General features: G+C 41.2%; 1 protein-coding gene across 1 annotated transcript in view; it reads left to right on the top strand.

The window, feature by feature from the left end:
• TRABD2B (TraB domain containing 2B) overlaps positions 1-24,451 on the top strand; it is a 315,409-nt gene that overhangs the window by 278,165 nt on the left and 12,793 nt on the right. The window contains exon 6 of the mRNA XM_068953076.1: positions 9,854-10,123. Within this exon, the coding sequence (XP_068809177.1) occupies positions 9,854-10,123 (270 nt within the window). The remainder of the gene's footprint in view (positions 1-9,853; positions 10,124-24,451) is intronic.

Below are 24,451 nucleotides of genomic sequence, written 5' to 3'. Positions count from 1 at the left end.
TTAAACTGTATTTCAAGATCCAGTCTCATAGGTTTCTGTTAACAACCAAAAAGGAGAATAAACACATTTCTTTTCTTCCCTAAGACTTCACCAGCAATGTGCATGCTTCGTTAACAAAGAATTTTAATGGAGAAAGGATGCTGATGCAAGCAGTTTCATCACTATGACTTAATAGTGGAAAGTCAGGTTAATATATAGCAAGAACTGACATGAAATTATTTAACATTAGATTTGATAAAAACAGCATTAAGCATTAAAGCAAGTGGAGTGCAGAGGAGGAACGGTCCTGTCTTCATCACATGTTTCCAGGGATCTGTAGACTACCACAGGGCAAAAATACCTACCGACAGGCTGAAGGATTATCTGAACAGGATTTCTGACAAATGTATTGTTCTTTTCTTGGAAACACTCAGGCCTTGTGATAACAAAGATGCAGATGGGCTATAGTAGTATTTTAGGAAATGGCAGACCAGCCCCGTGTTCCTTTTTTTAGCTCAGCAGCCATTAGTGACTGAGCAGATCAAATGTTTTACAGTGTCAGCTACAGAGAGGAAAAGTGGGTTCAGTGTAACAGAGATGTCAGGATCTTTTACAAGCATAATCTTCTTATGGCTATTAGGTTCCACACTTCTGCCTGCTACTCGCTCTAAGTGGTCCATGTCTCTCTTCTTCCAGAGATAGCAGGTGCTTATGTGTCTACCTTATCAGTTGTCTTGCAAATGTAAGAGTCTGGATTCAACAAGGTACTTAAGGAAGACAAGTTGCCATGCTTGTACAGATCTGTCATCCGTCCAGTATCTCATCTCTGATAGGCCCAGCTTCAAAACATCAGAGGAAAGTATAGGAAACGACACCAGGCATATGTTGAATAATCTGCCTCTAGTTTAAGTCTGAAGTCAATGAAAATGTTTGAGCCACGCATTTGGTACCATGATTTCTCTGTAGAGAGTTTATTTTTAAGACGTGATGGAAAATGTGAGGTCTTGCAGATGATTCTCGCTCCAGAGGATCCAGCAGAGAAGAGAAGCCAATTCCCAAAGGAGAAAATCTGGGAGCAGAATTCGATTTGGATTGCAAACTAGTAAAATACAGACAACAGTTGTGTACTACCAGTAACTCCACAGAGGAATCAAAAGTGAGCAGCCTGGGTTTTTTGTCAGTCTGTTTCTTAATCTTGAAATCTGTCTCAGTGATGATAATTACTGGGATGGAACAAATTCATCCACACTTCCTTTTTTAGGCTTCAACAGAAGTCAGGAATGGTTTGGGAACAATGTAGTATGAGACAAAAGAATAGCTGTGCAGCTGAGTAGCAAACCTGCCTTACACATGGCTGGGTAGCTCAGATTCCCAAAGGGCAGTTATGGCTGGAGACGGCCAGAGATATTAGGAGCTCCATCGACTTCAAGTGGAAGTAGGAGAAAAAAAAATGATTTGTTTAGGCCTTGTCCTGCTTTCCATCCTCCAGAGTCTGAGATTCTAACTACTGAGATGAGCTGATGGCATTTGGTCACCATTTTCTAGTTTCTCATACATGTCCTAAACTGCTGTAAATAGGCTATAGAATCAGAACTGGCCCAAAACCTAATCCCAAACTAAAACTTTGGAAACGCTGGAGTTAGACTCAGACCAGAAGAAACTCATTGTTGCAGATTGGGCCAAACTGGATAAGAATTTTATGTTTTTCAAAATCTATTTAATGATGGAAATTAATTGCCAGCACCTGAGTAATTCCGTTGTGTGTAATTAATATGACATCACCTCGAACTAACACAGAAAGCTCTGAGATTTTATAAAGAGGAAGCAGAGATCACATTGCCCAGTAAGTCCACCATTCTTCTTTATTAAAGTAATATATGTATCTATTAAAATGTTATGTTAAGGGGAAAGAGCAGGATATTTACTCTTGTTACTAATCGTTTTCAAGCAGCGACAGAAAAGAATGTACAGAATAAAGCTTGAAAATATTCCAGTATAGTAAAAAGGAAAGCCTAAAATCTTCTTTTGTGGGGTAATCACACCACTTCAGATTCTTCAGAAAACCTGTATATTATTGGCAAATCTGGGCAGAAGTCAGAATTTCCACTCTAGAGGAAATGCTGATACTCCAACATTTGTTCCTGTCCAAAATCAGAGATGAAAAGCAGAAATACTGAAAATTTATTACAAAGCACTCAAAAATTTATTAGAAAATGATGAAACGTTTCAGCTCAGCATTATATGGCAATGCCTTTCAATGGCACCATGACATACAAGAGTGGTAACCTGAATGTCAAGCCATTTCTCTCTTTTGTGAGAGAAGGTTTCCAGAAAAAAAATGGATGTCCCAAGGTACCTACATAGCTCTCATGTTGCACCAGCATGCTTGATCAGAAAATAGACTGCTTTGAACTGTGGGATAGGTATTCTAGCCAAGGAGCTGTAAATACAACCTCAGGAGGCAACAAAGGGAGCTGCATTATGAATATTTTGGCTAAACCAAACTATTCAGATGGAAAATAGCTTAGCAATAAACTGGTGTGGTGATAATAGGAAGGTGAAGACTTAGGGAAATGGAGTCTGAGGAGAAGCTCTGAGCCCTCCTATGTGCCACAAGAACAGAGAATCATCTTATTTGCTAATTAATGTGGGAGGTGGAGTGAAGACTGGAGCTTCAGCCCATCCTTCCCTCTGTGGGCACAGCCTGTCTTCAGAGGCTGGAATGTGCAGCTTCTACAGCTATCACTAAACATGGATGAGCAAAGGCTTATTCAGTTCAGGAGCTGAATCAAGAAGTCGAGAAAGGGAAATAAGTTCAGAACAAACTGAAATGGAGCACTTTGGGGATATTTTTGGAGGCAGGGGTTAAATTTTGTTGTTTTCTTTGTCATATTTATTAGTTGAGTTTTTCATTTTAATTAAGATCAATTTCTAAACAAAAAAGCCACTTTGTGGCGTTTAAGTCTTTGAAAACAGAAGAGTCAACAAAATAAAATCAAAAGCTTTGTTCAGAAAGTACTGAAATGAAACATTTTGGCTTTTCTGAAATGAACGTTCATTTCAAAACGTGGGAATGGCGAGTTACAAATTTTTCAGCTGTCTTTCTTCAGCAAATTCAACCATTTACATTGTAAAAAAATTACATTTGTTCTCCTGTGCCCCAGATCAGCCCATTTTTAATCAAATAGTATAGACAACAAAACTATTTTACTCATTTCTAGCTTCCATTTTATAGTTTCTCTGCCTGGGAAGGAAAACATCACCATCCAAGGGACTATCTCTACCTCACAAGCTTTTCACTTACTCTGTGCACAGAGTTGAGGGTTTGCATATAAATATGTATTTTGAGGACGAAATTCCCTTTCAAACCAAGATCACAGTTCTTGAACGGTAATGGTTCTTCGCAAAGCAATGCTCTGACATGGATATTGAGTCCAAAGATACCTTCGAAGTTCTGTGTGGATCTTAATCTAATTTAGCTGCTTAATCTAATTTAGCTGCTCATGGGACATAGTAGACTCCGGTACAAAAATGAAAAACAACTTTGTTTCTAGATTCTGTTTAAAAAAAAGTGAATGCTCTAGCTGTGGCAAACAGTCCTGAATAAAATAAGCTCATATGCTGATTAGAGCTGATCAGGACTTCTTGGGTGAGTGAATAACCAGTGATTTCAAAAGTATTCTCCTTTGCTGTCTTTTGAGCCTAACTTCATCCTCAGTAATTTTTATAGCACTTACTGAAGCAGCTCAGATAAGCTAGGAGTGAACGGTCACTGAAGGAAAGTGGTGGGTGTCTTCAAAGAGTTGAGGTGCTAGTAAGCAGGCTAAGTCACCAATCTGGGTTTTGATCTTTTTTCTTTGACTCTGGAGGGAACATAGGGTGACTCCCTTTTAAGCAACTTGAATGAACACCTGAAATCGTATGGGAAGAATCCAGCCCTCTGATTTCTTCTTTGGAGTTATTCTGTTTTGCAGCAAAAATATATGCTTTCAACTTGAAAGAGATGAACATCACAGTGGTATTTACTGGGGTTGCCTGATGTGTGAGAGACCATGGTCTAAATCTGTCCTTTACATCACTAGTGAGAGGCCCTAAAAGCTATGCTGCAGTGGGTTAGGATTTCTGCCTGGTTTTCTGTTCTCCCTTTGTTTTGTTGCTTTCCCAAGAGCTTTAAAACTCTGAGTTTCACCCTAGCATGGAACAGAAAAAAATATGAAACTTTTTTGGGACAGGACATTCTGGTGCCCATCTTGTGGGTATGCATGACTATTCGCTCTGAGAGCTGCATAAGGGAAAAAAAGGCATGAAGCAGATGTCTCTGTGGCCTGTGGCAAGGGGAGGAAGGATGCATGTGAGGGACTGAAGAATTCTTGCCTTGACAAAGACTCCCAATAGGAATTTATGAGAATCCATCTATAATAAAATGCTCTTAACTTAGTGTCTGGCTGTGATCCTGGAGCTTCCCAAGAACTGTGGCATAAGGATAAAGCTGCCGCATCGCGCATTCCTTGCTATCACCACAGCTTGTCTCTTGAGGAAACAAAATCTTTCCTTGTCTGATAGCTTTGAAAATTAAAATAAGGAGTGAAGGAAAATCCTCAGCCCTCCTGCTGTATTTGGGAGCACATGGAAAACATGGTAGTCTTGTGAAAAAAACTTTTCCATTGCTCAAACTACAAACACAAGATGCAAATAAGAAATTGGCAAACTTGCATTTTAAAAGATTCTGCACATATCTGAGGGAACAAAAATGCTACCGCAAAGCAGCTGAAAAAGAGGTTGACGACTTAGTTGTGTGGAAGGCATGTACAGCCAGCAAAGTGCTTAAAAAGCATTGTCTTGTGGAACAGGTTCCCTGTTGTTGTTTAACAGCAGTTGAACTGAGTTGGTTTTAAGAGGGGATATTTCTGTGCAAGTCTTTGGATGTCATTTCCTCTCTTACAGGCTAAAGCAAGGGCAAATTCCTGGCCCTGTTGAAGCCAGGGGGAGGAGATTTGTTGATGAGCTCCAAGGGAGTGGAACTCACCCCAAACATCATTCTTGATAATCCAGAAGAATCAGCGGGCAGTTGTGTGTTAGCTGAAGTCTGCTTTGCCTGATGCTCTCCTAAGACAATTGTCAAGTAATTTATAAATGTGAAAATCCTTATTGGTGTGGATAAGGTGTAGTGCAAGGTGTATTGTTAACGCCACTCAACTAGAGATGTCTGCCTCGGCCAGTGGAGAGAGACAGGCTCTTTGTGAAGGCCATTCACAGCAGGAATAACGCATGAGGCCACTAATTCGCCCTGTGGAGGACATCATCTCCATCCATTGCCAGAGCCCCAGGGCAGATACAGCCCACTGAGCTGCAGAAATTGAATACCTGCTCTAAGGGGTAGCAATGCTTGCCCAGTGGCAGGGAGAGACACAGCTGGATTCCCAGGTGGTTTGGGGTTGACTGAAAGTGCAATCCAAGCAATTTAAAGCCTGGGAATTACCAGAAGAAGCTATTACAGGCCTTCATATTGTTAATTTGATTTTTTCTGACCAGAACCACTCTATAAGCCTAGCAAATCCTGGTGATGATGATTCAAATTTCTGTTGTTAGTGCCAACATGTAGAGACACAAGAGACTGTAAGGAAGAGAGCAAATACTGAGATAGTGTAATGGAGCGTAAACCACTTGCATGTTTTGTTTTGTTCTTTTTAATTCTTGAAAAGAATTAGAAAAGAATGGCAAATCTACCAGAAGTGGGACAAAACCACAGGGGCCTTTGTCTGTGGATTAAGCATTTTGAAGAATTAGTAAGAATAAAAGTTTTCCTGCAAAAATCACTATTTTCTATACTTCAGGACAAAGCTACCTAGGGAATTTGCTCAGACTCCCAGGTTTTCTTATTTGGACTTTATGATTTCAGAGGACTTGCTTTGCAAGCTCTGCATCCTAGGGAAGGAAATTAAGGTCAGATATAAGGAAAACCCACCAAATGGCCTGAAATAGTTTTAATTTCTGAAAGACCATCCCATGTGGGAATTATAGATTTAAAAGTGGGTGGAACCTCTAAGCCTGGAGTTGTATCAAGTTATTCATGAAAAGTCTCTGAGATCTTTGTGTAGACCAAGACATTTGGGTGGTGCTTTCTCACTTTTTCTTGAGAAAAGTCATTGTGGCCTGACAAACTGAAAACTACCCCTGCTTTTTCAGGTCTTGAAAACCTGTCTCAATAGTAATGGAGGAGTCAAAAGAAGCATGTTATATTCATGTGGTTTCATACAGTGTAGCTATGCTAACACAGTTCATTGCGTCTGAGGTTATAGGAAAGATGCAAAAGAATCCATGAAATGATGCCTGAATCTAATGGTAAATCCCCATTGAATGAGGAAGAGATCTGTTGTCCAGGTATCCTATTACTGATGGGGTCTTTTTGTCTTTTGACAGAATATGAATAAATTCATGCCCTTTGGGAAAGTTGCAGTATTGGTATTGATGTTGATGTTATTGATATGCAAATGCATATCTATTTCTGATATGAAGTCTATTGTGCTTTGAATTAAAATGGCTCTAAACATTCTTACAATGTATTGCAATTAAATATCCATAATTTGTTGAATTAAAAGTTTTATTTTTGTTTCTGGTAGATATCTGAAGGATGATAATCAAATTTGGAAGCAATGAGATCTCTATTTTATTACCTCAATTTAAAAAAAAAATCACTCATATTTCTAAAACTCGATGACTGTTTTTTTGTTACTGTTGTGATATCTGATTTTTTAGGCCTTTTTCTTCTTCCTGGACACTGTGTGCATGATTATGTTTCCATTTCTTAGGAAAAGATACTGAATCTACAGGTGTTTGTACCACATGTAATATACAAAAAATAATAAATACGTATGTATGTAATATACAGCTGCCACAATGGAGCAATTCCCTATGTGCCAGACTCTAAAGTGCAAGTGGTTAGTTTATAGCCCTCTTTAGGTTACAGCATTTTAACATTTCTTCAGTGTTTATTTATTCTCTTCCCAAAGAATGTTCTGAAATATTGAGTTTACAACCTGTGGCTCATGTGATGGTAGTGGAAACAATTAAGCCAGAAGCTTTCAAAGCTACCACTGGGATTTTGATGCCCAAGCTCATTAATTTTAATAAGAAATGAGCTGCCAGTCCTCTTAAGTGGTTTCTAAAATCTCAGCCCATAAAATCACCTCTCTACTGGTTCCAGTTTACTAGGAGTTCAGAGCAAGGTAAACATGTGTAACAAAAAAATAGGTGTTAAAAGGTGGAAATTACGTGTTCAGATGTCTCTGAGAGCATTCAAGGAACCAAGTGGCAGCCCCAGCCTTGAGCTGGCAGATGTGGACTGAAATGGGGGCTACTCCTACCTTCAGTGTCTCGGGAATTACTGAGACAACACCTCTGCTGAGTGGTCAGAACATAAGGCCCAATTCTGGCAAGATGGAGAAGAAATTTCAGTGGAAACAGAAATCTTGCAACAGCGCATTTTCAGTTGGGAGCATCACGCTGCATGTCAACCTCAGATTCTTGCATCAGCTCTTTACTCTCACCTTCCTAACGTGCTTCTGCTGACCGTAGCCTTGTGGCTGGGGTAGGGCTGTTCTCTCTGATGTGCAGATGGACAGCCAGGTTCCAGGAAGATGTGGGCAAGATCACACCACACAGTGCAGCGAAGTGCGGAAGTACCTGCAGTAGTGCCACTGTAAGCTGTCTTTGGGCAGTAGCATCCAGCCTGTATTCCCCTTGCTTTGACATAAGTGCAGAAGGCGATAAGGCCAGGGTTTTTTTGCTGCCATTACAGTTACCTACATTGCGTTTGTAGGGGGTTGATCTGGTTTCTTCCTGTCTCCCTAAACCTTCATAACCAAGGTTGCACTGTGGTATCTGCCAGGCCACTAAATGGCCACATTTGCATATTGATAATTCACTGATCTACCAGCGTGGCTGACTGAAAATTAACAGCTGTCCATTGTGGCCTCAGGGACCTGTTCATCGAAAATCCACAAGAGCCTTTCCATGTACATGAGCCTGGAGATGGCTTTGCTTCAGCCATAAGCGGAGGGGTTGTCCTCTGTCTCCCATAGCCTGCAAAGAACTGTTGAAAGCTTTGGAGAGCTCCAGGATCTCTCAAAGAAAGCTCCTGCACTGATGAAACTCATCCTTAGCATGAATGATGGAGCAAAGTCTTACTAAGAAAAAATATCTAGAACCAGTAGGTCTCTGTGGTATGAAATAAAGCATGGAAAGAGTATGTGTGTTAGCAACTGACTCACTGACTGTCTGGATGCTTGGGCAAAGAGGAAAAATATTCTTTTTTCTTTTTTTAATGAAAGCAACCTTGGAGAATTTTAGAATTAGTTTAAACAAGTGTCTTTGCTTTTCGTATCTGTCTTATGATCTCTGAATTAGTGTTGGCTAGGGCAACGTTTCAGTAGTTTTTGCCAGTGAGTCTCATGGTAGTGACAGTTAATAAGTTAATACTCAGTAGCTACTGGAAGAACCCTTAGGTAAAACATCAGGCAGTGGAAACAGAGATGACCATCTTGAGTACTATTGTAATGGACTTCAAAAAAATCAAAAAGAAAAAAAGCTGCCATTAATAGTAGATGTGACTTTTTTTGGAAGAGAACAAAATGTTCCATAAATGAAACATGTGGTTTCACTTGCAGCACATTTTGTACATTGTCACCAATGAAGTTTAGGATTTTTTATTACTTTTTCATTAAAATGTCTTACTGGTTTCACTCAGGAGGCAAAACTTTTCACGTGGCTTTAATTGTTTCTGTCATAAAAGTCATAGCATCCATGTAATAGAAATAGTTTTGCAGACCACAGCTTTACATTGACTATTAATTTTCTTTCATTTGCTCTACCTACAACTCATTGGGCCATTCCAGAGACAGAAAAAGTTCCTCTCTTGCAATTAAGATAAGATTCAAAGTCACACCAAACAGGAATTTATCCTAAAGTTAGGGAAAAAAGGTCACTTTGTGTCAGCACTGTTTTATTAGATTTTTGTTTGGGGTATCTCAGCACACAAATGTAAGGTGACAAGGCCACATATCAAATGAGAGAGTTTGTATTGCCTTTTTCCAAAATTAGTGAAACTCTAGAAGATGAAAATAATAAAAGGCCTTTTTCTGCAGAGTTCCAGTCAGATGCAAGAGAAGATAGTAGTATTTCAAACAGAAGGAGTGAAGAGCTCTGGAAATATTGTTTCAAGATGGCCCTGAGCAGGTCATTTACCCCCTTTTTTGCCTCACTTCTCCATTAATCAAAACTACTGGAGTTTGAGTCTCAAACATATCATCTCAGCATCCTACCTATTAGACTATTCTTCTGTCATCATTCTGACCATCCCCATCACTAGTCCTAACTCAGATGAACAAGCATAATTATTGTTACAGTCAAGAAGATTATGTGTTTTCCACAGAAGATAGCCAAAGATAAAAAACAAAAAAAGGAAACTTGTGTTATCCCATTAATTTATGTTCATCTTCAGTTAAGGTATTCATTAGCTGATAATCTGTTTTCCTTGGAGATAAACCCGATTTTACCTTTTAACGTTCAGCCCAAAATGTGAGGTGATTTTAACCACAACCAGCAGGCTGTAAGACCTGTGAGAAATAACTAAAATGCCAGGGCATTTAGGGCAATAGTGTATCATCTGCCTCTTCACCCTTTTTCAGTTTAGTGTCCACTTGATAGTTTGCTAAAAAACATCCCTGTTGTTTGGTCACTGCCCTCAAAGCCTTTCTCCTTATATGCCTTCTTAGAAGCTTGGAACACCCATCAAATAGCATAGTCCTCTATTTCCACCTTTTCTTAGCACAATGGATCATTTCTACATCAAATCTTTCAATGTTGTATTTTGCAGTTCAAGGACAGCAAAGATAAGCCCAGCCTTAGAGGGGTCTTCTGCAACCGCCCTACCTGCTGTCCAGTTTTCTGAGCAGGTCCCACTCACATCTCCTTCCCTGAAGCCCCTGCAGATGGATGAAGAAGACAGCCTGTCTCCTCACCTTCTGCTACCAGACAGCATCAGCCAGCTGGAAGAGTTTGGCAGGCAGAAGAAATGGCACAAGAAGCAGCACAAACACCATCGCCAGAGGCAGTTCAATGACCTCTGGGTTCGGATAGAACACAGGTGAGTCATAATTTTCATGGCTTCTCTCCTCCTCTTCCTGCTATCTCATGACTAGTTGCTCTTTACAGCTCCCAGCTCTTGTTAATTAGACGAGGAGGAAAGCTGGAGCAAGGCTGAATGGGAGAGACAGGGAGTGAGGTAATGTTTTTGGATTATAAGGAAGAACTAGGAGGAAGCCTGTTAGACAAATCTGACTCAACAGAAAAGAGGAAGAAAGCTAATGCTGAGAATATTTAAAATATATAGACGAAGGGAGGTGGCAGAGTGAAAACAGGAAAAAATGCTAAGGGAAAATATTCCGTGTTTGCCTTCTTTCTTCCAAAAATTATTTTCTGATCTTTACTGTCAGTCCTCAGGCCAAAGGCCTGTTTTTCCAACCATTTAGAATACTTCTGTGAGTTCTTCAGATTCTGGTATATCTGACTTGTATCTTCCTACCTGTATTCTGACGTTGACATTTTCTAACATCTCAGACAGCCACAGTGCCTTGAAAACAGCAGTCAAATTGAGGCATTCTGAGTATAACATTTGTGTGTGTGTATATATATCTTTCTGTCTGTCTGTCTGTCTCTCTAACTAGATCTATATCTTGCTATAGCAGGATTAGGGCATGTCACATGTAAGAATCAGAGTACACCCTGGAGAAGGGAAATACTCAATACTGTATGTTACACTTGGGAAGCTGAGGCGTAGGCAGATTAAAGCTAAGGTCATGGATAAAACTTTTGATATCACCAAGTACTGAGCTCCTATTTCCCTGAATGTTAATCTTCTTCCTACACCGTAAAATGATTGTCCCTTATACCCTTAGATTAGGTCACATTATAGAGTATGTATCAATTAGAGCTGTTTTGCAAAATCCCTCTAACTCACCATTCTGTTTGTTCATTTTTCTTCTCTACATCAGCTAGGTAGCAGCAATATGACATCTATTTGCCAAAGACCAAATTTATCCTGCCCAAAATGAAGTACTTAATTTAGGCCTCTATGTGCAGAGAACAGGAATAGACACATTTTCATGGCAATTCAGATCTTGTTCTGAGGTTAAAAACTTCCATTTAGTTTTAGAGTAAGAAGATGAATCTAGGACTTCATGTTTGACCAGTGCTGTTGATGTGTCCCTCTAGGATTTCTGTGTATTTTATTATCAGTCTCTAAAATCGAGTAAACTCTAAATGCATTTATCCAGGCAAAGTCATGGGCAAGGGAGGATAAACAGCCAAGGTGTTTATAGGTCTACTAACAAGTGAAAGAAAGAAAATAATCGATTGGGAACTTGCTATTTACCTACGCATGTAAATATTATTTCTCTTTGGGCTTTATTCTTACTCCCAGTTCCATAGCATGCAAATGCCTTGCAAGTAAAATGAGTCCGAGAGTCTCAAAGGCTTTGCCCTTTGCTATGGAAAGAACTCTTGTATTTATTTGTGTTCTGGGATTTTCTTTCTTTTTTTTTTTTTTTTTCTCCCAAGAGGCTGTTGCTTCATTGGGGTTGTAGTTTATTGTATTCTTTTTTATGGTGTGCATTTGATGGAAGGATTATTACAATGGTGCATATTAATCTTAATATAGTAAGGCTTTTTCTGAAATTAATGCCACCTTTGGTAAGAAGGATCTGATTCTGGATTCATCTGTTCTCTTCTAAAATGTTGTTCCATGATTGGATCCTCTCCAGAGAGGACCTAAAAGCATGAGTTAAAAGGTGTTTCATCCTACATAGTTCACTGCCTCAGAGATGAGGGACTTTTCTGTTTCTCTCCCACCTGGGGGCTTCCAAATTATGGTGTCCCGTGATGTCCCAGCATTTCACCAGAGTGTCTGGCCGAGCTCACAGTATTTGTAATGCAAGTAAGGCTCTTAAGTAGTCCGATCTGATGGGAGCCTGGCAGTTGGCCACATTCCTCCTGCTCCCATCTTATCTATCCAGAGAGGAGGTAGGGTCCAATATGGTAATGCAACGACGCGGTTGGGAGCTCAAAGAGATGGTACTTGTGTAGTGTTCTGGGCTTTTGTTTTTATTTCAATATGAAATGTTCCTAGGAAAAGTCTTTAAAAGCATAGTTCCCAGGTTAGATTTAAATTATTTTTCATCTGTACTCCTTTGGAATCTCATCTGAAAACCTTTTATCCCTTTACTTCCATTAATAAGAATGGAGATTGGAGTGGGGAAGCATCAGTTCCCACTCCCCCCAAACTAGTGATGAACCAGACTCTGAATGTCACTTGCCTTGCTGAAAGATCCCAGGGAGATATTAGTGGGAGATCAGAGCCCTAGAAAAGAGGAAAGGCTGGAAGAAGGGACATCTGCCCTAGTGCTTTCGGATGGTTTTAGTGCTTCTACAATTCTGGAGTAACTTCTGCTGTTTTCCTGGAAGCTAAACAAAACAGAAATTACAAACTGTTCAGCTAAAATCAGAGACTCACAACCAGCTCTGGTTTCCCCACAAATTGGAAGGGGTCTCAATTTTCATAAAGCAGCTGCTGCATATTGTGCTTTTGGCAGTTGGGTTTCATCAGCATTAATTGCAAGCTGGACCTTGCGCAAGGCAATAAACTGTGTTTACTCGCTAACCGGTTCCTTTCTGACAGGCAAGGATAGAGCAGAGATCTGTGCGTGTCACCAGACTTTGTTGCATGATCAGTCTTGGGAAGATACAACTGGGCTGACTAATGATATGGACAAAGGAGTAAGTTACCTGTGGAGGAGAGAAGCGTGTGAACGCGCGTTGTATTGCCTACCCCACAATACTGTGTGCGGGTACGCAACGGTGGGACTGTAAATACACATCATTCTCAGATGCTAAGCAATGCACTTCAAATTCACACTCTGGCTTATCCTGCAAATCCACTGTGCATTTGCACGTGTTCAAATTGGAGACCTTCATGTTCAGTATGGAAAGACAGGCTGGATGAGCTGAGTTGTATGGATATTGTACTATTTTGGGCTATGTCCCAGTATTCTGAAAGGGTTCTTCAAATTCATAGAAGTTTCCTAAGTCACCTGCTTTCACCTTGACTAGTCCATGTTTGAGATTGAGTGGAGTATTAAGTGTAGAGGGATTTGGATCATTGTTATGGGGTTATTTTTGGTGTAAGCTGTATAAAAATCATTGTTTCCATGCAAGATCTTCAAAATTCAGCTGTTTCAGCTGCCTTTCAACCTGGAAAGTCAAAGAGAAATATACAGGTGGAGGACAAATCCAGGCGAATTTAAACCAGATTATTGATTCTTGTATGAACCTCATTGAACTGTGAAATCACTGTGGTTCATATAGCTCTTTTCCAAAGCTTTGTTGACCATAGATTAGAGGACTTTCGGAGCCATGAATTGCAAGGCTTTTATGGACTGTGGATTACCAGGCTATCTCATACAGTCCCATGGAAATCTTAGGGTGTTTTTTTAAGCTACCAGCACAGAAACAAAGGAAATGAACACAGGAGAACAATCTTAAAGGAACATCAAAGGTTTGACTCCAACCTATAAAAGCCAGGAAATCCATAATTAATGGTTCCACTAAGACTTCAGCTCACACAGTCTTTCTGGTCTGCTCTGAGGTTATAGCTACAATCTGAAATGGTCTCATGAAAAATGAGTCATCATTTAATGTCACACATCATTATTAGTATTTACTTTCAGTTATGCCTTGGAGATTGTCCTTTCCTTTTTGTTCTGTCTTAACAGCTGAGGCATTTGAGTTGGCACCCCTGGGTGGACCGTGTTTAGACTTGTGTATTTGAAGGTTAGTACCGCTGTGGAGGATAAGGCTTCCGCTCTGTCTTCTCCCTGTCTCTGACAGTGCTAAGATTTGCTAATCTCCTGGGTAAACAGCTACACTGAACAGTTCAGTGAAGGCTATTAAAAAGGTAAAAAATGCTGATGAAATGTGTGGTTTCCTCTCCCTTCTGCCTCCTCCTTCCAAAATCTAAACAACATAAAGACGTCCTGCCTGGCTACAGTTTGTGTTTGAAATTATTTGTCAAAAATGAAATGGAGATTTCAAGTAGTTTGACATTTTTTTAACTATTTGATTTTGCAGAAATGTTCAGACCTGCAGTCTTTCTCTGGGAGGAATTTGGACTTAGACAAAACTAAAACACTAGCTAGCTCCTGTAGTTAAAGCCAGCTGGGGCAGAAGGGAGAGCAGGCAAAATCCTTGCGCCGGAAGGCTGCAGCCTGGAATACAGTGTGTTACTGTTCCTGTTGACACTGTGTTAGCTAAGCTTCCCCTTGTAATATATGTAATTAATTACAGATCATTCGCTGGAGTTTTATGATGAGCTGTTAAGTAAATTGTAAGAGTGGAGACATATCCATGACATTTCAGAGTAGTGAGTGAAGGCCAAATCTGTATCACATCTTAGTTCTGTTGGGCAAGCAGTTTAAGGGTACAAGCAAAAATAATCCAAAACAATAGAGAACCTCTCCCAAATGGAATGGGAGCATTGGAGCTCCCAAGGGCTCTACGGCAGGGGACAGGGGAAAAGCTCCTTGGGAAAAGAGGGAGGGGAGTTGGTAGTTGCGAGGGTATTTCAGGATGGGTGAGGTTTGGAAGGACCTTTGGCCTCTGTGGGATGTGAAAGAGAGAAATGAAGTGGTGAGAAGGAAGAATTAAAGAGGGCATAAGGGACAAACCTGGAAGGCACTAAGGGCACACAGAAGCTTTACTTGCGTCGAAAAGAGGTTCAAGGAGAAGAATTGTGATCAGAGAGGGAAAAAGAGATTCCTATCCCAGATTTAAGTTTGGCGGTGCAAAGCCTACCATTATTGGAAAATGAAATGAATTCCTCTAGTAATTGGAAGTGGCATTTCTCTGATAGTCTGGTGCTGACTATTCAACCTCAGATGAATGCAATAACATCACAAATATCGATTTCTTTTAGAAACAACAGTTGTTTTAGGCAAAAAAGTTTTGCCAGTGATGGATGAAGGGAGACAATGTGTAATAAACTACACAAAGTGTGCTGATATAGAGTGAACCTTATCAGTTTGGATGGAATTTAAGCACTTGGCCCGTTAACCTTTCTTTCAAGACAATGTAGTGATGAAAAACAGAACTCTGTCAACTCAGGCAAACTTTTAATTTCACTTAACTGCATCTGAAAGGTAAATTTCAGTAAATGAATCCAAATTGCTTCCTTTTCACAACACACGGTGCTGAAATACAGTACTTAACTTCATTAAAGAAAAGACTGCTTTTCTTTAGAGGAGACCTAGACACTTTTGAAGTCTAACAGGTAAATTGTGGTCAGATGATTTCCCTCCATATGGTAGCTTTGAGATTGAAGTTTCCGTCACTGGGGCCTTGTTTGTTTAAAGTACTCTACCGCCTCTCGCCTAAGGATACTGCTCAAAGACTGCCTACCTACCGCTGCACACAGGGGAGGGGGAATTTCTCACTACTCCACTCAGCAGAGAAAGTAGCCACCATTGTGTGTGCCCAGTATCCCGGCTAACCTTATCTAAAGGCCAAGAATTAGAAAGTAGCTTCGAGATCTTTCTAGCTTGTTATGGTGTGCCTGTCTCCCAGAGAGACCATTCCAGTAGCCAGCAACAGCAGGAGCATAGCTACATTGAAGTCATACCTTCTTTCCCCTGTCACACCTCTTTTGTAAGACATGCCTCTCTTGGCCTCTCCTGTTGCCCTGGCTGCAGGGCTGGTGAGCTAAGCTTTTGACTCTGCCTGGCCTGGATATTCCTTTCATGATGGGGAAATCCTCTGGGGTTTATATCACCTGGATCACAGAGAGATGGTGTGTCTCTGTGTCTCATTGCTGTTTGGGGCTTAACTGTATTGTGTGCCCCTTGGCTTTTCTCCAAGCACTTGAGTCTACTGTTTCCTTCACTGTTCTCCTGGCAGGATTTTCTTCTCAAGATGCTTTCTTGATCACAGTACCCGTCAGTGATTGCCTCAAATCTCCAGGGCATGGAATAGAAACATCTACTCATCAGAAAAAATCTCAGAGATTGACAACCCAGATACAAGAACCTTCTGCCATGCAGAGTGGTCTCAAAAGATCTCACAGACAAATTCTCCCTCTCAGTTACTCTGAGGAAGCTGTTGAACTGGCCTAAAATCTGCTCTTAGCTTACCCAGTTTTCCACGAGCTCAGATGCTTATACAGGTGGTCATATGAAGACGTTTGGGGTGCTGAAGGAGTATGTCAGTTGGTCCTTCTCCTCTCTCCTCACACTGCAAACTTCTCTCAAACTTTCAACCTTGCTTCTATGAAAGGGACCTCAGCTCCTCCTGAGCTTGGGGAATGTTGCATTTTTCCCTTCTTAGTTTCTTACTGTTTCAATTTCATCTCCCTTTAAGATGAGCACATGGCTTGATGCCTCCTTTAAACAAGCACCAGTGTTGGCACCTCTCTCCTCCTGCCCTTTGCACAGCCCTAAGTACACAAGCCCTCCAGTGGAAATAAAGTGACAGCACAGTATAACTCAGTGTAATATAAATAAAAGGTAAATCTCCTGACTCTAACATATGATACAGTGATGACATATCATCTGTCCCTAGATGGTTTTTATTGAGGCTTCTTGGATTAACAGATTGGTCAAAGTGCACAGAATGTATTAATTAAAGCTGTGAAACATGTGCTCAGCACAGAATTCTCTCATGCATCGCAATAGGGAGTGGGAAATCTTGTCATTTGTGTCCAGAACTCTAATCTGTCCATGCTAATAGACTCTCCCTGTCAGCTAGCCGTAAATGATAACTTTCTTCACCTTGTAAAACCAAAGAGTTAATTTGTTATTCTCCAGATGGGGCAGAAAAGTTGTGCAGCATTACTTTCACCTGCTAGAGTCACAAAAAGATATATTTGTTTTCTTCATGCTGTTGGTTTTACACAGTTGAATTTTCCTTATTCTCTATAATGTGCAATTAAGAGGTGATGAGAGAAACACAGGCTGATGAACTTCCAAAAAATATAAGCAAAAGCCTTGCCTGTTTATCTTCACTATCATTTAAGTGTCTCACTGTCAGTATAGACTATACTATGAAGCAGTACATACACTCTATTTTAGTGAAAGTTATAAATGAAAAAAATCATTTTCGATAAAGAACACTGAGAGGTCTCTTTGAAATAGGTGATTTGTACATAGATTTCAGTTTTTTTCATGAAACTAAAGTCTTTATTGGTAACGCATTAGATATTTTATTTTAATGAATTTCATGAAATTTGAATCAACCGTCAATGTTAAATCCATACTTTTGAATGAGTGCAAGTAATAAAACTGGAGCACGGAAAGGCTAAGATTTTTGAGCAATGAGGTATTTTTCAGCACTGGATATCCAAGAACACTTTCTGCTCCTTCCTCCTCAATGCTGGTTAGGATTGAAAATACAATGCAAGATGTTTTATGGAACCTACTAAGAGAGAGCTCTTCCTTTCTTGTTTTCTACTTTTCAACTGGCACGTGTTGAATAAAGGCAATCCATATTATATATTTATATCTGCACAGTTTTGGTGTATTTCTGACTTAGGCTGAACATAGCTCCGTCATTGACAAGCGTTGTTAAGCCACTTAAGATCTGTTTGATGTCCCACAAATAAAATGTTTGCTTAGGATTCAATTTCAAGAACGAGCAGCTGCTGAGTTATGATAATCTCCTCACTAGCCCTTCCTCAGTGATGCACATCCCCTTTTATTCTACTGTTTCTCAGCCAGTGTGGTCTCATTTTCTCACCCAGTGCTAGGACTTCTCTTGATCTTGAGCAACCTGTTAACTTTTCTGTTCTATGATTCCCTGTTTTCTTCTTAAATTTTCTTCTTTTCTCCTACACTTTTTCTACCTGCCCTGTTTAGCTCTGGCTGCATGCAGTTGGTGTGGGCCCTGAACTAAGCAATAAAATGGTATCCCACCTCAAGCCAGCCATCAGCCTCCATGATATCCACCATCATCATCCCCAGATCTCTCCATCATGGGCCCTACCTCCACCTCTCTGCGCTCACCCCACAAGAGGCTCTGATCCTGCAAGAATTGTACTTTACTCTGTGATCAGTTTGCGTAGCTAAGCATCATTCTTTTATCTTTTCTAACTAGGAGGTAACTCCTATCCATGTTATTTCTTTTTCTTTGCTTTTCCTGCCTTTTTCACATGGCTACAAATGCAGCCAAGCACGGACAAGACAGGCAGCATTGGCCATATTTATTCATTGCTAAATTCAAGATCATCATAAAAAATCCATGCTCTTTCTCATGCTGCTCTTCCTCCTCTTGACAACTTGGCTGCCTGTTGGGCATTCTGTGTGAGTGTGGCCAATGCCAGGAGTGTTTGAGGCCTGCATTTGCCATGACTTTTTTGAAGTCCTGTTGCCAATATGGTCAATATAGCAAATTCAAGGCTACTCTTTATGCAGTGTAGGTTTAACCTTTGCCCCTGCAAACTGTGGTCTAGACGCCTACAATAATGAAGTCATTAGCAAAACCTTTATGCTTATGCATTGGATTCCATTTTTTATTTCTCAAGGGTCAGAAATGTACTTACAGTTGGCACCAAGCTGGAGAAAAGTTGCCTGAGGGTATAAATGCAGAAGTAAGTTTATTCTACCTACAGCTTGTTTGAATGTTGAAATTACGCTACCACAAGTGAATCAATTAGACCCTATTTATGTCCTGAGAGTCCCATCCATAGCCACACAATAATAAAAATCAGGGTTCAGGATTGCACTTGTAGCACAAACTGTCTCCTGTTGAGAGAGGCAAAAAAAGGGAAGTGACTTATACCACAGAAAGAGTTAACACTAAATGAGTTTGACTGCCTTGTGTGTTAATGCAAGCCTTTTTCTCAGGCTCTTTTTAGTCTGTTCCAGCAGTGTATCCCACTGTGGTCTGATGTGCAAGAGGCTTTGCTGTGAGGTTCGCAAACACTTGTATTTCTGTGTTGTGAGAACAGAGCATTTGTGTGTTATTGGAGTGTGTGTTCCTTCAGCGACTGAAAGGAAGGGCAGACCGTGCATGTGATCCATGCACATGTTTATTGTTGCCTGTGAATAACCATGTACAGCAAATGGGCTCTGGAAGAAAGCTTGTTAGCAGATGTCGTGATGGCCCTTCCGATTTATAAATATGAGCCTTGACATTTATATTTTCCATATCCAGGGCTTTCACTAGCCAGATGTTCTGAGGTTTGGCTTCTTGGAGACTTTAGTTGTGACTCTTCATGGCATATTCTCTATCACAGACAAAAAAAGAAAGCCATATTTCTGTCTCCTATCAAGCAGATAAGAAGGGAAAATGTAGTCAATACCCTTAAGTACATGGAATTCTTCTAAATCTGAAATGCACTTTAACACAGCTCTACAAAGCTCTTCACATTCACTCAGCTGAAAAATAAGTTATCTCGTGTAAAAGGCAAAGAAAATTCAATGCACAGTAGCACTTTTACCCAGCTGTTTGGGCTGGGTGAAGAGAGCTTGGCATGTGTTAAACTTGCAAGGCTGGCTGCAGTTCCAGACACTTAAAGAAGTGCTGAGTGGGCTTATGCCCTGGGTGAGCTGGGTTTCTTAAATGCAAAAGTGCAGAGTAAAGCACCTGCTCCCCCTAAATCCCAGTTCTTGATACAAAAGGAGATTCTCCTTTAGCAAGCGTGTTTTCCCTAACGAGCGTGGGAGGGGGTGCATCAGCTCCACATTTAGAATCCAAACTTTGTGCCCACCATGTAGAGCCCACAGTACTGTTCAGATGGCCAAATGTTGGTATTACTCTCTTCCTTAGAGGGGACTTCATTTCCCAGTGAAGGCACTTGGGTTACCATAAACAAAAAGAAATCTCTTTAAAACTCTGTAGAAATGCACTAGCAAAACCGTCAAAGCTAGCCCAAAGGAAAAGAAAAAGGTTTTGAATGAGCAGGAAGGAGCACAAATGTTCAGGTGCTCCACTCATGGTATATGAAAGTCTAATTTTTATTCACAGTCTGCAACATCATCCTGGTGTTTTGTTGTTGTTGTTGTTGTTGTTGGGTTTTTTTTTTCCTTAAAGATGGGAAACAGCAAACCAAGATGGAGAAACGCTGCTGTTTTCAAGGCCCTGTGATCTTGTAGATAAAGCAGTCAAGGGAACTGCGGTTTATTTCTGCTTCTGCTATTCTTCTTCTGAGTAGTGAGTTTCCAGCCCTGTGAAACTAAGTGAAAAAAAGTATGACGGAGAGGAAGATGACATTACTGTTGTGGTGGAAAGTCAGTTTATAACACTGGGTTCAACCACGGTTATACCGTGGTAGTGGTTTTATTGTAGAAGGCGGATTCATTGCAGAATGAAACAGGAAAGAAAATCTGATTCCCCAATACTGCCAGCAACATGGGCTGCATGGCATGCTGAAACCCAGCCAGACCCCAAAGGGCAGCTGTGGTCTAAGTCCAGTTGCTCACTGGGAGAAAGGACAAGTGGGATTTATTTAAATTCATATGATTTTAATGCTATAAAAGCCGGGTTCCTGCAATTATGAAAATGCCAGGCCAAATTCCGATTTCACTCACATCTCCTCTTTACAATTCCTGAATAACTTAACTGAACAAAGTGAGCATTATACCTGTGATATGAGCCCCTTAAACTGGAAAGCGAGGGAGCCAAGTCTGTTCCTTGAGAGCTTATAAACGTCTAGGATGCATTGCGGCCCTATCAGGGAGAGAAAGGTGCAACTTGTGCTCGCAAATTCTTTGACTTGGTCCTATGGACACACTTTAAGGTCCCAGTTGCGACACCCGGTAGGGAAAGCTTTTGCAGCCTCTCTAGCCCCGCAGGCCATCAAGGGGCTTTTTGTGAGTCAGCAGTGGCATCTCCAGGTTTCCAAGGGGTACTTTGCTTTGTAAGTGTTTGGAGAGAAGGAGTTTATGTGTGGCTGGTATTACCATAGTTGCTTTATAGGAAGCAGAAAGAAGCATAAGCCTTGTGGGCAATCCAGCAATTTAATGTTCTTCACATTTCTGCCTGGTAGATACGCCCTATGAACCTTCTTTATTTCAAGAGTGAGTGTATTGGAAAGAAAAAGAAGCCAGTGCTTTTGTTCAGTGGAACAAACTTGAATTCAATACTGCTCTGAATAACAGGTTCAGAGATCTGACCCAACCTTAATTATTCTTATTAAGAGAGACTCTGGAAAAATGCAAGCCGTGAGTAGGAAAGTGAGCCCAATGAATTAGAGAGAAAAATGTGATACAGACTAAGCGGAGAGAAAAACTGCTACACAGAGATGGAAAAAGAACAGGGAGAAGGAAAGAGAAAATTAAAATCAAATGGAAAAATGCAATACATTGGACATCCACTTAAGCCAGTTTATATTTTGATTGTTCGTTCTGTTCCTTAATACATTGCACAGGCAACTTCTTTGCAGAAATAATTGTGTGTCTTAGAGAACAGTCTTGGAGAAAATACCTACTTTGACAGGATGTTTTAGGTATTTCCCCAGTACTGGCTATTCTAAATCATTTTAAAATCTGGAGGGGAAAGTCGATATCTTTTACAGTGTTTAACAAGAAAGTGACAGGGTCAAATATATACATCTCTATGAATGTATGTGTTCCCCAAGCACATCTAAACATGCATGGTTAGTTCTGTGCATCTGCAAAAAATATTTGAGCCATAGGGCCCACACAATACCAAACAAACACTTGAGCGTGCAAAGGAGAGGGCAGACCTCGTCACTCTGTTTCTAATTAATTGAAAGGTTGAGCCCAAGACATAAAATGTGGATTATGATTTTGACCACCTGAAAAATGTGAATTGTTTAGGCAGGGGCTGTTTTAGTGAGAGCAGCCAGTTTGCAAAATGTGGACAAAAGGCATATATTTGGCTCATGCTTGGGATTTGGTTCAAAACCACCTGACTGCAGGCCCCATCAAGTGAAAAACCCACTACATTTTCCTTTACATTTTGTATACCAGCAGGTTGCCCCAAAATTTTGAAGGATGGAATCACAGGTGAGATTTTTTTCAATACTAAGCTTAATCTGTATGTGCACCCTTGATGTTGCTCCTTACTTTGGCTGTAATAACTACAATCATTATCTCTCCAGTGACCAGTGAAATAAGTATTATTTCCGTGATTATGAGTGCAGTAATTGCACATACAAATCAGGTACACAACCAGATGTGTGCAGAGAGTGAGGGCGAATTTGTGGATGTTTTTGAGTCCACATCACTATTTAGACTCTCTTAAAGACACCCTGGCTCAGATATCTGTGCAGAATTGGCGAAACAAAGGGCTCTGAAGTATCCCCTGTTAGCAAGGGCGAGGCCCTGGGTAAAACTGGGATGCATTATCCCGGCTCTGTGATTGCATCGTCCCAGGACAGAATCACAGGGGGATATTCTTAGGATATTAGAGAATCATCAAAGCACTGCTTAAAAGGGCAAAAGAAAGAGCTAATGTTGTCGTCTCCTGCCTCAGGACCACCCAGACACTCTACAACAAATCATGGTTCTTCAGCTACAGTATCTTGAATTATTGTTCACAGGGATTTTAAAGAATTTCATTTCTTTTTTCTCTCTCTTTTTTTTTTTTTTTTTAAGGATGACATGTAGTTTCCTGACAGGCTGGTTTTAATAAGGTTGAAATCTTTGTTGTTGCCAAATCAGAGAGGAATATAACATCTTTAAGTCATTAGATGGGAATGGGGTAATTACTCAGAGGGTGTGCTTCAAAGGTTATTGGTTTTTACAGCGTTCTGTGTTTTTACACCGTTCTACAATTGTTTGAAAAGGAGAAGTGGGCCATATTGTGCCACTGCCACCTATGTGGGTGCAGGATTTCGGGGTGAGATGCTTGCAGGATTTTTCTGGAATATTTCAGGACAGAGGGTTGAACAGGAACCTATAGAGTCTCCTCTTGGGATGCAGGAAGCTCAACCTGACCGTGAGGTGCAAGAAGTTTCCCCACATGCAGAAGTTCAGTTCAGAAAAGGGGCCTTGGGCGGTGCGGGACATGCTTCTAACCTGTTCCCAGCCTACCTGCTATCCCCACAGCCCACTTCCAACTGCTCCATCCCCATGCCCAGGAGATGCACAGGCTACGGCAGAAAGCTCCTTTCCTTCTTCCCCTAGTCTCTGTCACAGCAGTCCTCACCACCTCTGTGATGGATGCCTAGGCCCTTCTTGTCCCAGCCCCATCCTCTCTTCTGGCCCCATGTCACAGAGACACATAGCTTTAGCAACATGTCTCATGAGTGGCCTGAAGGGTGCTCTGCATTTTAGGATTTCTCTGTAGCGTTCAGCTGTACTGCAAGTAAATGTAACTCTCTTCTCTTGGTTGCTTGGCTCCAGGGCTGAATTTGTCATCATGAAGGTATTTTCCAGGTAGTGTGGGCAACTGGGAGCTGCAAATCTCGGAGAGAGTCTGTGAAATGCTTCACATTCAGTTAATGTTGGTGGTGTCACGGTAACACTTTAAGGTCTTGACTTATATCAAAGTGGGGGGAGAAACAGAAGCAAAGTGATTTAACCAGGTTTCAGCAGTTCATCCGTGGGTGACAGGGATGAGAAGCAAGTCTCTGAGCCCCCAGCCCATTGCCCATCTGGAGAGGGATCTGAAACTGAGCCAGAGGAGTTTGATCTGCATTTCAAAGTTGATCTGCCTCCCGCTTAACCAGTGTGGCCTCCCTGGAGCTACTTGGCCACATGAACCACCATCTCCTCCTTCTTGTCAAACCCCAGAGGTCCCTAGGGCTGAGCCGTGAAGTGTGGGACATGCCCCAGCTTTGCAGACCTATGCCCCTGCTGCGCTGTGTCAGGGGACTGTTGCAGGTGGGCCCCCAGGACCAGGTTGGGCAGCTGCACCTCAGCCAGACACTGCTTTATGCGCTATAGAATCAGCAGTTTCCTCTTCCCCAACCTGCAGCCCCATCCCAGTTTAGGAAAGACTGCGTTAACCCATCCTTACCAGTCAAAGCCCTGATTGGGATAGGAACTTGGCCAGGATTCAGGAGACCTGAATTCCAGAGATAGCAATCTTCAGAAAACAGCTCATCTCACCTACCTTGGAGACATGCCGTTGGGAGGGATGGGTTGTCCTCTGGAGACATCTAATTCTTCAAAAACTATAGAGCTAACACAGATGAATAGCTCAGACTATATGCCTGAATCTGACATAGCTACAATTAACCCCACCCTCTGAACCCTATTAATGCCAAGGGCTTCTAAAGGACAGTGCATGATTCTCATCGGTGGCACCTTCTGCAGCTTCTAACAGCCATGGTCCTGCCTGTCTGGGAGGTGAAGATGCCTCACGTTGCTTCCCTTTGCCTCCAAGCGCCCCTTTGTTTTGTGCAGTGTCCTGCTCCCTGCCTTGGGGCCTGGCTCCCAAGGTGTACCCTGCCACTGGTCCCGCA

The sequence above is a fragment of the Struthio camelus genome, chromosome 8, assembly GCF_040807025.1.
Source record: "Struthio camelus isolate bStrCam1 chromosome 8, bStrCam1.hap1, whole genome shotgun sequence".
Lineage (NCBI taxonomy): Eukaryota > Metazoa > Chordata > Aves > Struthioniformes > Struthionidae > Struthio > Struthio camelus.
The sequence above is the reverse complement of the archived record's forward strand: the minus strand, read 5'-3'. Positions and strand labels throughout refer to the sequence as shown.